The 13,053-nt window shown below is 40.8% G+C and overlaps 1 protein-coding gene across 1 annotated transcript in view; it reads right to left on the reverse strand.

Moving 5' to 3' along the window:
* MED13L (mediator complex subunit 13L) overlaps positions 1-13,053 on the reverse strand; it is a 445,177-nt gene that overhangs the window by 66,395 nt on the left and 365,729 nt on the right. Inside the window, exons 13-15 of the mRNA XM_077834666.1 lie at positions 12,807-12,931; positions 9,158-9,257; positions 6,173-6,393 (exon numbers count right to left, since the gene is read on the reverse strand). Coding sequence (XP_077690792.1) covers positions 6,173-6,393; positions 9,158-9,257; positions 12,807-12,931 — 446 coding nt within the window. The remainder of the gene's footprint in view (positions 1-6,172; positions 6,394-9,157; positions 9,258-12,806; positions 12,932-13,053) is intronic.

Genomic DNA, 13,053 nt, shown 5'->3' on the forward strand with positions numbered 1-13,053 from the left:
ATCAAATTTTTAATTCACCCCCAAAAAAGATATCAGGTTAGTTTGACGGGATCTATTTTCCATAAACCCATGTTGACTAGCACTAATTATATTACCCTCAATTAATTCTTTATTAATCAAATCCCATATCACACGCTTCATTATCTTGCCCAGATCAATGTTAGACTGACAGGCCTATAATTACTTGGGTCATCCTCTTTACCTTTTTAAATATTGGCATAACATTAGCTTTTTTCCAGTCTTCCGGAACTTCTCCAGTGTTCCAAGACTCACTGAAAATCAACATTAACACTGCGGTGAGCTCTTCTGCCTTTTCTGTTAAAACTCTTGGATGCACGTTATCTGGACCTGCTGATTTTAAACTGTCTAACTTTAGTAGCTATTGTTTAACATCCTCCTGACATACTAGTGGAATTATCATCATTATATGATCTGAACCATTTCCCCCCAATACAGAACAGAAATATTTATTGAACACTTCTGCTTTTCTCTGATTATTGATAATTCTACCATTTCCATCTAGTAATGGACCACTACTATTGTTAGGATTTTCTGTGTACCTCATGTACCTAAAACAGTTCTACTTACTTTCCTTAACTCTGCCAGCCATAGATTTCTCCGTGTCCTTTTGCTTCCCTTCCCAGTGCCTCCTTAAAGTGTCAGAAGATGAAGCATAACAGGATTCCTACCTTTGACACTCAATAATCAGCACACGAAACCTACTTACATTTTTGTAAACATGAGTTATGTTGGGGTTAGGTGCTAGATTCCTATTAATGTGTATGAGCAGCAGCTGCTCAAATGCAGAACTCTATGCACACTTAAAAAGATATGTTTCAATACTCTTTAAACCTTTGTTAGAGATATCTAAAATATCTTCAGTATGAATAAGTCCCTAAAATATATTTTTTTTTCTAATCTCTCTTTTAGCTCATCAAACTATAATCTTGACCCAGATTTCCTTCCTGTCCCAAGATTAACTAACTTTGTTTTGACATACAGAAAAATATCTGAAGTGGAGGAAAAAACAAATAAGGTCTGTGACAACTGGAAGAAATAGCTTTTCATTATTTGTATGCAACACACCTAATTAATAACCATTATACTGGAATACATGTCTTTCCAGTTTCTAAAATGCTGCTAAAACTGATAGGAGAGAGATTGAGAACTGTATAATTATACATTAGTAGAACACGGGCACCTAGTACAAACATGCCTTTTCTATTACACCCACACTGTGAGGGCAACAAGTCCCATCAGGTTAGGGTAGTATTTGTTTTTCCCATTAAGTCAGGTAAAGTGATACTGTATGCTGGAAAGAGCAATTCACTCCCAAAAAGCATGTGTTTAGATTAGGCCAAGGGCAAGTTTCTTTGGCAATTTACCATCTATTAAGGATTCTCTGAAAGCAGGGACTATGTACAAAGCTGGGCATACTATTTTCCCCTTCTCCTCGCTATTGCCTGTTGGTAATTAATGCTGTTTAGGAACAGGAGGGGAAGTGACCCTGGGAATGTCAGAAGGATTGCCAATGGTAAAAGGTGTGGCTGCCTGGAGATCTGTTCCCTAGAGAGTTGATGGGTTTACTGTCTAAGATAATTTTTTCATAAGGAAATTAAAAAAAAAATCCACTGTTTTAGTTGCCTTGGGGAAAGCACCAGTGGGAGTCCTAGTGCAGACAAAACTGCAGCAGTTTCCAAGGTTTTTATCACCATAGCAATTAAATCTAATGTTGGAAGCTGATCTTTAATTGGCATGGGGACAACATCTCCAGAACCCATTGGAACCTCCAGTATGGCTCCTGCTGGTGCTACTATTAAGACAGATCAACTAGTGGTAGCATCAGTGCAATTTTTTTCCCCCAATGTAAGAGGCCATCTTAGCTCTGAGTAAATAGCTGTGCTATTTTTGCTTTCTCCTTTTTCCCCTGAGACTGGGCATTCTTCTATCTCTTTAGTAAAATTCTTACCAGGTTGTTCCCTCAATACAATTTTGGTCTTCAGACTGGAAAAAAAAGACTGCTACTCTTATACACTTCTTTGAGAGTGGAATTAAATTCAATATGACTGAAAGTCTGTAAATTAGGCTAAAAAGCATATAAACTTTACCTGTTAAAGGTAAATGGCTGATTTTACTGAGAAGCACCATCCCTGGTCATAAAGGAAAGCAGTTAAATATGTGCTTAAGTCCATTTCTGTTCATTAAAGCACATAAGCATTTGCTTAGCTTTAAGCATGTTCTTAAGCCCCATTGTCTTCACTGAGACTTAAGCATATACTTAAGTACTTTCCTGAACTGGGACTGGGCCTACATTATGTATTCTGCAAAAAGTTCATTCAGTTGTGACTGGGCAACTGGGAGCAACTCTCAGAGACAGACTGCCCATTTATATCTTATCTTATTTTAGCAGCAGTTGCCGAGTAATTCTGTTGGGTTTTCTTTTACACAATTTTGAGCTGTTATTGGGGGAGGGTATGTTCAATAAATAGGTAATTTACCTGTTACAGTTATTTTGTTATGGAAATTGTCTGAATTTCTTCAAATAAATAAATTAAGCAGCAGCAGCAGGATTTTTTAAAAAATTCCTTAATTAACTTAGATTTCAGAGTAGCAGCCGTATTAGTCGGGATCCGCAAAAACAAAAGGAGGACTTGTGGCACCTTAGAGACTAACAAATTTATTTGAGCATAAACTTTTGTGAGCTACAGCTAGCTTCATTCGATGCATTCAGTATCCGATGAAGTGAGCTGTAGCTCACGAAAGCTTATGCTCAAATAAATTTGTTAGTCTCTAAGGTGCCACAAGTCCTCCTTTCTTAAATTAACTTAGGATCCTCTCTAGTATGAATTTACTGCTAGTGAAAGACAGGGAATTAATGACCCTGGAGACTGAAGCCCTCTATTCAGCCAAAAACAAATACGCTACCCAATATTGTCACAGTTCCCAGATCAACTGCCCCTCTGACCTCTCCTGCTCTTGTTGAGTGCGTTCCACTTGCATCTCAGGTCTTTAGCTGTCACCTGTCTCCAGGTGGAATCATGCAACTCTCCCACTTTCAAACTAGGCCCTGCATTGCAGTCCCCTGGTACTAACTGTGATTTCAGCAGGTCTGATTTATACCCAATATCTGCAGTTCTCTTCTCTTCTCTGGGAGCAATGACAGGGCAAGCAGTGACCAACCTGCCTCGTTAAGGGAAAGTCCCCATGTGGAAAAAGGTTAAACACCTGGCAGACCTAGATATGCATAAAAACATTTTCCACATGTGGACCATGCTAGGTCTACAGACTCTTCTACAGACCCCCTCCCTGTCAGCGCTCACTGACAACTTCTTGAACAGCCGCTGGCAACTTACCGTCCTTTGAAGAAATCAAGCCACTTTTTAACTGTTTACAGCCCTTTCATCTGTTAACTCCCAACTCTGGCAAAACAAGATTTGCAACTCAATGGAGCCAGGGTTCTTGAAGATAACAGCTTGCCCTACTGTCTTTCAAGAGTGTGCTTGGGAATTCTTACCTGGGAAGCCATTCTGTCACTTTCCTATTTGCTCCTCCCACAGCCCCCTATTAAGTTAGATCAATACAATCATACAGAAAATTCTACTAACCCATCATAGATATACAGAAACTTTTCTTTACTGACATGGTCACTTACAACAGTCATACCATTATTACATAATAGTATTAACAGATTAATACATAGTCACTTCTTGTCCATCACAAATATTTCTATCAGTGATGTACAAGTAATTATAAAAGCACTGTTAATAAAATTTTGAGATGACACAAACATTGCCAGAGTGGTACACAATGATGAGGAAAGGGAAGTCAAGTGGAGTGAAATGGATCACCTGGGGCCTGTTCAAACAAATGCATTTTAATGCAGTCAAATACAAGGAACAAAAAATGCAGGCCAGACCTTCAGACAGGGGATTGTATCCTGGAAAGCGGTGATTCTGAAATAAAATTTAAGAGTCACAGTGGACAAACAATTCAACATGAGCTCCCAGTGTGATTCTGTGCCAGACAAGACTAATAATCCTTGTATGTATAAAGAGGTGATTTTGCCTCTGTATATAGCCTTGCAAGATTGATATTGGAACACTACAATTCTGGTGCCACATTTTAAAAAGGATGCTGAAAAACTGGAGACGGTACAGGAAAGAGCCATAAAAATTATCTGAGGGCTGGAGTGCTTTACTGTGGACTGAAGGAGCTCAATCTGTTCAGTTTATCGCAAAGAAGAATAAGAGGTGACTTGATCACTGTGCAGAAGTACCTTTATGGGGTGAAAAATACCAAGCTCTTTAATCTAGCAGAGAACGGCATAACAAGAACCAGAGACTCAAAGTTAAAGCCAGACAAATTCAAATAAAACTAAGGCACCATTTTTAACAGTGAGGGTGATTAACCACTGGAAATGGTTTCAGAGTAACAGCCGTGTTAGTCTGTATTCGCAAAAAGAAAAGGAGTACTTGTGGCACTAACCAATTTATTTGAGCATGAAGTGAGCTGTAGCTCACAAAAGCTCATGCTCAAATAAATTGGTTAGTCTCTAAGGTGCCACAAGTACTCCTTTTCTTTTCACTGGAAATGGTGAATTTTCCATCTCTATGTCTTCAAATTAAGACTGGATGATGCTTTTCTGGACACTATTCTTTAGTCAAACACAAGTTACTGGGCTCCGTCAAGGGGTAATAGTGAAATTCTATGGCCTGTGTTATTCAGGAGTTCAGACTAGATGGTCTAATGGTCCCTTCTGGCCTTAAATACTATGTAACTATGAAAAAATACAACACAGGAAGCAGCAGAACAACTTTCCCCCACAAACTACAAGACCAGTAGGATTCTCAATCCTTATCTATAGGGACAACCTCTGCGGGGCTAGGAAAGGAATCAGCCAATTCCATCCTGGTTCTCTCTTTTGAGACTGCTAACTAAGTTTTAGTGCATAAACTCTACAGTGATGGGTGCTACAGAAAACCTTTGGCAAACAAGCAGGTATCAATTAGTGTCAACCGCAACGGTGTTTTCTGTAGTGTGGACAGATGTCCACTAGGGCAGGGGTAGGCAACCTATGGCACGCGTGCCAAAGGCAGCATGCAAGCTAGTTTTCAGGGGCACTCACACTGCCCGGGTCCTGGCCACCGGTCCGGGGGGCTCTGCATTTTAATTTAATTTTAAATGAAGCTTCTTAAACATTTTAAAAGCCTTATTTACTTTACATACGACAATAATTTAGTTATACATTATAGACTTATAGAAAGAGACCTTCTAAAAACACTAAAATGTATTACTGGCTCGCAAAACCGTAAATTAGAGTGAATCAATGAAGACTCGGCACACCGCCTCTGAAAGGTTGCCGACCCCTGTGCTAGGGATTAGCCTGAAACAAAACTCATTTCACACAGACAACAAACAGCTATCATAGGTTCTTTTTTTGAGAAGAGTGCCTCAAAACAATTAAAGTCAATGTGTAACTAATACATCTATTTTTGTGCAATTTCTCTGCTCGCATTAAACAACTGGAAACTTGTCCAATAAAAAAGGATTCGTTTCCACTGAAAGATTACCAATCCCTTTATATCGGAGGTCCCCAAAGTGTCACACCCAGCCCATCCCCGCCCTCACCTCTGCTCCAGTCCCGCTCCCAGCCGCGTACCTGGCTTCCGGCCCCAGCTGCAGCATGGTCCTGGTCCCAGCCCCAAGCCAGCCCGCAGCCTCAGTTGCTGGCTGTGGCTCTGTTCCCGGCCACAGCCAGCAACTGTTCCCTGGGAGCAAGGCCGGGAGTGGAGCCACACCTGCTCATGGGCCCGTCTGCCAGCCCCACTTCTACCTCAGTCCCCAGCCTCAGCTCCACTCCTGGCCCCAGACCCAACCCCAGCTGTGGCCCTAGTCGCAGCCCCCTTATCTCTGTCTGTGCCACCTTCCACCCCCACCCCTGGCCGCATCACCACTCCTGGCCCCAGCTCAGGGAGAGGGCAGGGACAGGAGTAAGGGGGGGGGAGGGCCCGCAACCCTCAAAAGTTTGGGGACCTCTGCTTTATATGGATCTGGTTCAAAATTGTGCAAGCAATTTTCCAGCCAACTCTATAGCAATCTATTTGTATGTGTTTTATTAAAGAAAAAATCTTACACAGATGAAGTAACACTAATGGTATCTTTGGGGTATTACCTTGATTTCTTCAGGTTTAGGGCTCCCTAACCCTTCTTCCACCTCCATTTTAAATTCTGTGAGCTGTGTAGGAACCATGTTGACCATAGGACTTTCCATCATCCCCAATGCTGTCACAGTCTCTGAACTTATTCCATCTTTATAGTTCATCACCGGGGAAAAGGCAGGGTGTTGCTCCAAGGAAGGGGGTGTTGGGAACATCCTTTGCAGATCTGCCACAGCTAAGCATCACAAAATAACCTCCTGTTAACCATTAAAAAATAAATTCTGCATAACTCTTCAATGAGACCCCATAAAGAGAAGGACTCCAACTCAGCACTGGCTTTTTTGGATTGTTAAAGTCAAGCAAACAGACTGCAGATCCTTTCCTGCTTTCACACCAGTGTAAATCTAGACTAACTCTATTAATATAATTTATACAGAGTACAGTGTCCTATGGACACTTTTCAAGTTTATTGTTCAATTGAAACACATACATTTGAGGATGTTCAATATTCAAATATGCTGTGATAATAATAAAGAAAGCTTTAAGAAAATAGATTAAAGAACAGTACTGGGAATCTGACCACAGTTACAGTTAATAACTAAGTGGGATCCAGAATATTTTTCTTTCCTTTCTAGTGTTTCATGACACAAAATCCTAAAATCAAAACTGGCTAAACTTCTTATGAAGTGCGGAAAACTTTTGGACAAAACTTTTGCACTGACTAACAGTATGTGAACCCATTTTGGTCCATGTTGTCATAATCCGATGAAAGCAGATCTGAGACTATAGCTACTGCCATCTTGGAACATCCTGATTAGAAATTCTGCCTCAAGGCATCTAAAAAAATAACAGGCAAGTCCCAGAGGATGCTGCAATACGTATTTTGCACCACAGCCACCAAGACAGGAAAAATCATAGAGCATTTAATTATCTCTAAATAAATCAACACAGTGTAATAATTCATCCTATATTTCCCATTAATTTTAAATGAGAAAAAATACTGAAATGCTTAATATAGTGAAATGTATTGTATAAACCCAAATGGAAATCACTGTAAACTATTACACTTTTCCCCATTACCTTCTTTCCATTTCCTGCCATAATGGGTTTATTTTTCATAAAATTCAGAACATATTGCTTTTTCAATTTTAAGTAGCTCAGGTATCCTTTTGACATAATGTTACAATCTGATGAATTCATTGTTAAAAATACTGAGATCATATAAGAATAAATTCCCATATCACCTTCTCCTACAAAAAACCCATACACTGAACCAGTGTTTCTGACAGACTAAATGCTTCATTTCATTTCCACACTTTTTTCTGTCCAGTAAAGCACTACAAATCCCCAGACTTATTTGACAGGATATATTCTTTAAATTTGTACTCCATAGCTATTATACATTTTGTGCAGTCCAAAGATGACAGTTATGTTTGATTTAAAATTGCTACTAAGTAGTGAAATCTTTCCGTGGGTCTGATTTGGATCAGCTGATCCTCTCTGCTTTTCAAGTAATGGAAGAAGAGAGGAGTGCTTTAGCATCATTTCGTGAGCAGTGGTGCTAGAATGACATTTAGTCAGCAGGGCTTTGCTATGGTGTATCAGGCATTTCAGTTCCTCACAGATGTTGTCATGCATCACTAGCTAGTGTCACAAGGAAATAGAGAGAGGATTAAGAGGGGAAAGCACAAGGGGTACAGTGTATCCATTTAACCTATTCTATACTGCTCTGTATTATGCCATTTTCTTATATCTTTTAGTTCCACTTTGCAAAATTCTGCAGTGCAGATTCATTAAAAAAATCCTAAAATGTTTAATTAAAAAGAAAAACTACAGCAACTGGCTGTCAAGCATTATTCATTTTCATATGTGTCATGCTTGAGAAAGCTTTGCATATTTTAGAAAGCTATGGATCTACTAAAGCTGTCAAAATCCAATCTCTGTATACTTCATACTTCTACATTTGAGTAAATCAGCATTGCTTTTATGGGTCCATAAAACTCTCTGACTCATCCCTCTGACACTGTGGTTTTTCCCCTCAATTTGTTCTCATTACTAGCTGAAGTTAATGAGAAGGCATTAAAGAATGATTTGCAATGGAATTTGATTTCTCTTAAAGTAGCCACACACTCACTCACACATTTTTTTTCTCTTTTAAGACAAGTAATTTGTAGTTCACAGTCTGGTTTGTTAGCTTCACACAAAAATTATTCCGTCCCACTCCATGCACACATACACAAAAGAATAATTCAAAAGGGGTACTATTTACATGAATGAAGCACAAAAACATCGTTAGACCTCACAGCAGTGAAAACTACAATTTCCTGTAGTTGCTGGCACAATCCTTATGAAAAAGCTATTCTGATTTTAATGTTCATATTACATTTTCAGTATACCAAGTGCCAATAGTTAATTCCTCCCATTGATTTCACATGTAATATCGAGCTCTAAATAAACAGTATAAAGATATACTGGCCTGAGCTGCACAAGCAGCATTTCCCCTATTCTAAATGTCTATTGAAGACCAGCCTAAAGAAGATCTCTGTGTAAGCCTGAAAGCTTGTCTCTTTTGCCAACAAGCATTGGTCCACTAAAAGATATCACCTTACCTCTCTAATATTTTGGGATTAATATGGCTATCACAACACTGCAGACATATAAATATATATGAATGATTTGATAACAGTGCAGCTACTAACTGAGTGTAAATATTAATTGACAATATTGGGATGACTTCTAAAGGAAGATACATAACTTCCTTTAATCCTCACAACAAAGGCAGAAATATCAAATAAATGACATCTCAGAGCTCTGTAGACCAATTTTAGAAATACTTTTCACAAAGATTTTCTTATGGGGCAATTCACTGCCCTGGTTTAATATTAGCCTCTAGTACTTATAGAAGAACTGGAACGTATTTGGTCTTAACCTGAAACCAATATTACAAACTTCTTATAGAAATACTTCAGCTCTGAACAAAGCTGCTGTCACTTTCTTACTTGGTGGATAAGGTACTGCTGTTCTTCCATCCTTCCCCAGAGGGCGTTCCTCAGCTCCTGCTGGAGGCATTTTTGATGACCGCAGAGCTGGTGATACAGCCTAAACACAGGTATTAACATGATATATTACAATCAGAATAAAAAACATTAAAATTATTGAGTTATTTTAAACATTCAGAAAATCACCTAGTCTTAATAAGGCTTTTAGTTAAGAGCTTTTCATTGTGTTTTTTTAAACTAATTATTTTTTTCTGCAATTTGACTTTATTTAACCCTTTCTTTCAACTTTAGTAGATAGATTCTAGGTGCCTTTAAATTATACTGAATATACTCGATCATAAGCCAGTTCGTTGATGACCCATTCATAAGCCAACCCTATAATTCAGGGTTCAGCAAACTTTGGCTCCAGGGCCATCAGGATAAGCCACTGGCAGGCCAAGATGGTTTGTTTACCTTGAGCGTCTGCAGGCACGGAGGTAAACTTAAGTAAACAAAGTGTCCCGGCGTGCAGCTGTTTACCCTGACGGGCCAGGACAGCAACTGGTGGGGAAATTTTTTGCGGGGGAGAAGCTGGGGGTCAGAGGAGTAACCCCTGTGACCACCCCCCACATGATCCCACCCCTAGCCCGGGACCCCCACAGTCTCCCCATCCCATCCCTTCCCACCTTATCTGGGGAGGGCCAGGGGAGGATGTCTCTGGCCTGGCCACAGCTGCTCCGGCAGGCTGGGCAGCGCGGCTGCAGCCTGCTCTGGCAGGCCAGACCGGGCGGCGCGGCCGCAGCGTGCTCTGGTGGGCAGGGCCGGGCGGCGCGGCCGCAGCATGCTCTGGTGGGCAGGGCCGGGCGGCACGGCCGCAGCATGCTCTGGTGGGCGGGCCTGGGCGGCACGGCTGCAACCTGCCAGCTGTGGAGCTACAGCTGCTTCAGAGGCTGGGGGGAGAGCAGTATGCCAGAAGCCGAGAGACTCTGGCCCCACCTCTTCCCTTCTGGCTTTGCTGCCTCTCCTTGCTCCCTCTACTGGGGGGAGGGGCTGTGTCCCACCTCTCCCTCTCTATACCCGTTCATAAGATGACCCCATTCTATGATGCTTCCCTTTTTTACTAAAAAAATTTGGCTTATGAACAAGTATATACGGTACTAAAAATACCAGGACTTTGGAGCGGAGCACAGAGCAGCTCCGGAGCAGTGGAGCTGTAGGTTTTTGCCTGGAGCTGGAGTGGAGCCAGAGCACAGCTCCAAAGCCCTGAAAAATACAATCATACACTCAACTTGAAATTAACAATGCTTTTCTATTTGTGTCCATATTTGGATTACTATAAGGGAAAATAAAAGCACTGGGAATGAAGTCCTCTATTTATCTTGTGCTGTCTCTGTTGCAGCAGAGCACAGAACACTATGCATTCGACAGTGGCACATATAGGACACTGCTCAACATATAGCAATATTAAGGCAGGCAAAATGTTACATCAACATCACCCAACAGTGTAACTTTAAGGAAGATGGCATAAATATTGGTTTACGTTTGGCAGCACAGCCTTCTATAATTGATTTGCTTAGGAGCTACTGTAGCTGAAGTGTAGTGGGTGTCAGCCCAGTAATTCTGTAACACAAATGTAAAATAAATGCAACTCAGCACTCATTAAAGTTAACTTCACTTAGCAACCGCCGGCAGAAACGTGGCAGGCAGCAACCAAAATAAACGTAAAGGACCCATTCTCTAGCTTTTCATATCCAACTAGGCCTGAAACAATGCTTTAAATATTTGAGGAAGCAGATGCTTTAACTTCAAAAGTTTGCATGGCTTTTGAAGACTGCTGCTATTTTATCTCTGCACAGCACACACTTGCATCTCTGTAAACAATGCTTCTGAAAATGCCAACGTGACATGGCAGAAAAGGCGTGTCAACAACCAGGAAAGAGAGCAATCATTTTTATCTGCATTCTCAACTATGTCCTTTATGGGTGAAGTAAAGGAGTGAAATGAGAAAAGGAGGTGGCAAATAATTTGTGCTATTTGAAAAGACCTTCAGAAAGGGGGCATGGGCTTTTTAAACTACCTCATCTATCTCCAGTCACTTCAGGATCAGCTTCTGTGTCATTGTAACTGAATTTGATTAAGCTTTAAAGCAGCAATTGGTGTTTATTCTAAGCTTTGCCTCTTTTTGGAACCTTGACTTTCATAGAATCATAGAATATCAGGGTTGGAAGGGACCTCAGGAGGTCATCTAGTTCAAACCCCTGCTCAAAGCAGGATCAATCCCCAATTTTTGCCCCAAATCCCCCCTCAAGGATTGAACTCACAACCCTGGGTTTAGCAGGCCAATGTTCAAACCACCGAGCTATTCCCTCCCCCGAGTAATTGGTAGAGTGCTGCACTTTCTTTTATCTTTTATAGCAATATAATGTACATGGTGAACTTATTCTTCTTATAACCACTTCACTTTTGCACAAAGAATGGAAAAAGTCTTGTTTCGGGGAACTACTGAAATATATTGTGATTTATTGTATTTTCTCCTTTGGGTAGCTTCTCAAACATGAGAGAGGACTAGATTCTCAGCTGATATTTACAAAGGAAACCAAGATCTCCCTTAAAACTCATGAACACAAACCTTTAATGCAAAGCTAAAGAGTCTCCTAAACTAGATATACTCAGTCCAACTACTTGCATAATTACAGGGTTCAGAGTAGCAGCCGTGTTAGTCTGTATCCGCAAATCCCCCTCCCCCCGCCATGCATCCGATGAAGTGAGTTGTAGCTCACGAAAGCTTATGCTCAAATAAATTTGTTAGTCTCTAAGGTGCCACAAGTCCTCCTTTTCTTTTTTCAGTCCAACTAGAGTATGTTGCTTGAGAAGATTTTTGGTAATCTGTCTCTGTAATTACTGTAACTGACAGATTACAAAAAAAATGTTCTCAAGCAAAATACTGAATTTGTGTTGCAGCAGAATTTCAGTGTGCTTTAGAGACACTACATGATGCCATTGTGGGCAGCCACAAATCATGACAAATACTGTTGAGGAATGCAAAATGACTCAACTTCCTGGAGGTCTTTGTGACTTGAACATCATTGATAAGAATGCTGTGGCTTGGCTTGACCAGATTGCATACACCAAATAATAATAATACTGGTTTCAGAGTAACAGCCGTGTTAGTCTGTATTCGCAAAAAGAAAAGGAGTCCTTGTGGCACCTTAGAGACTAACCAATTTATTTGAGCATGAGCTTTCGTGAGCTACAGCTCACTTCATCAGATGCATACCGTGGAAACTGCAGCAGACTTTATATATACACAGAGAATATGAAACAATACCTCCTCCCACCCCACTGACTGACAGTGGCCTTTCCCCCCAACAGCACATGGACATCATCTGTGATTCTGCCACTTTGACAATATTTGCTGTACTGCTATCTGGGTGATCCTCCCATATATCCCAGAATTTCACGCACTGACTTTTCCCCTCCCCAGTGGAGATCCTTGAACAGCTTCTCCAGTTGCTCTCAACTCTACCTGGTCATAAATGTAGATCTGACTACCTGACATCTCTCTCATTCCCATGTAATGATTGCTCCCTCCCCAGCTTCCAAAAGCATCATTCCTTGGTTGCTGGAGTCCTGTCTAGAAGCTACTCAGTGTAACTCTGCACAGACTTACGCCAAGCTCATCTTCATCAGAATTATCAAAGATATTATCTAAATCATGAAGTGATGGAGCCAGATCTGTCACCTGTGTGAGGCTGCTAGAGCCAACTCGGCCTGCAGCACAATCCTGCCGGGTATCTGTGGAAAACAATGGAAATAAAGGCTTAAGAAATAGGAGAGAGCACGTGAAAGACATAAAACCACGGTCTTTGTCATCACTCATCATTTCAAAAACAGGCAAGAATCACTACAAACCGTTC

The sequence above is a fragment of the Eretmochelys imbricata genome, chromosome 15 (genome assembly GCF_965152235.1).
Source record: "Eretmochelys imbricata isolate rEreImb1 chromosome 15, rEreImb1.hap1, whole genome shotgun sequence".
Lineage (NCBI taxonomy): Eukaryota > Metazoa > Chordata > Testudines > Cheloniidae > Eretmochelys > Eretmochelys imbricata.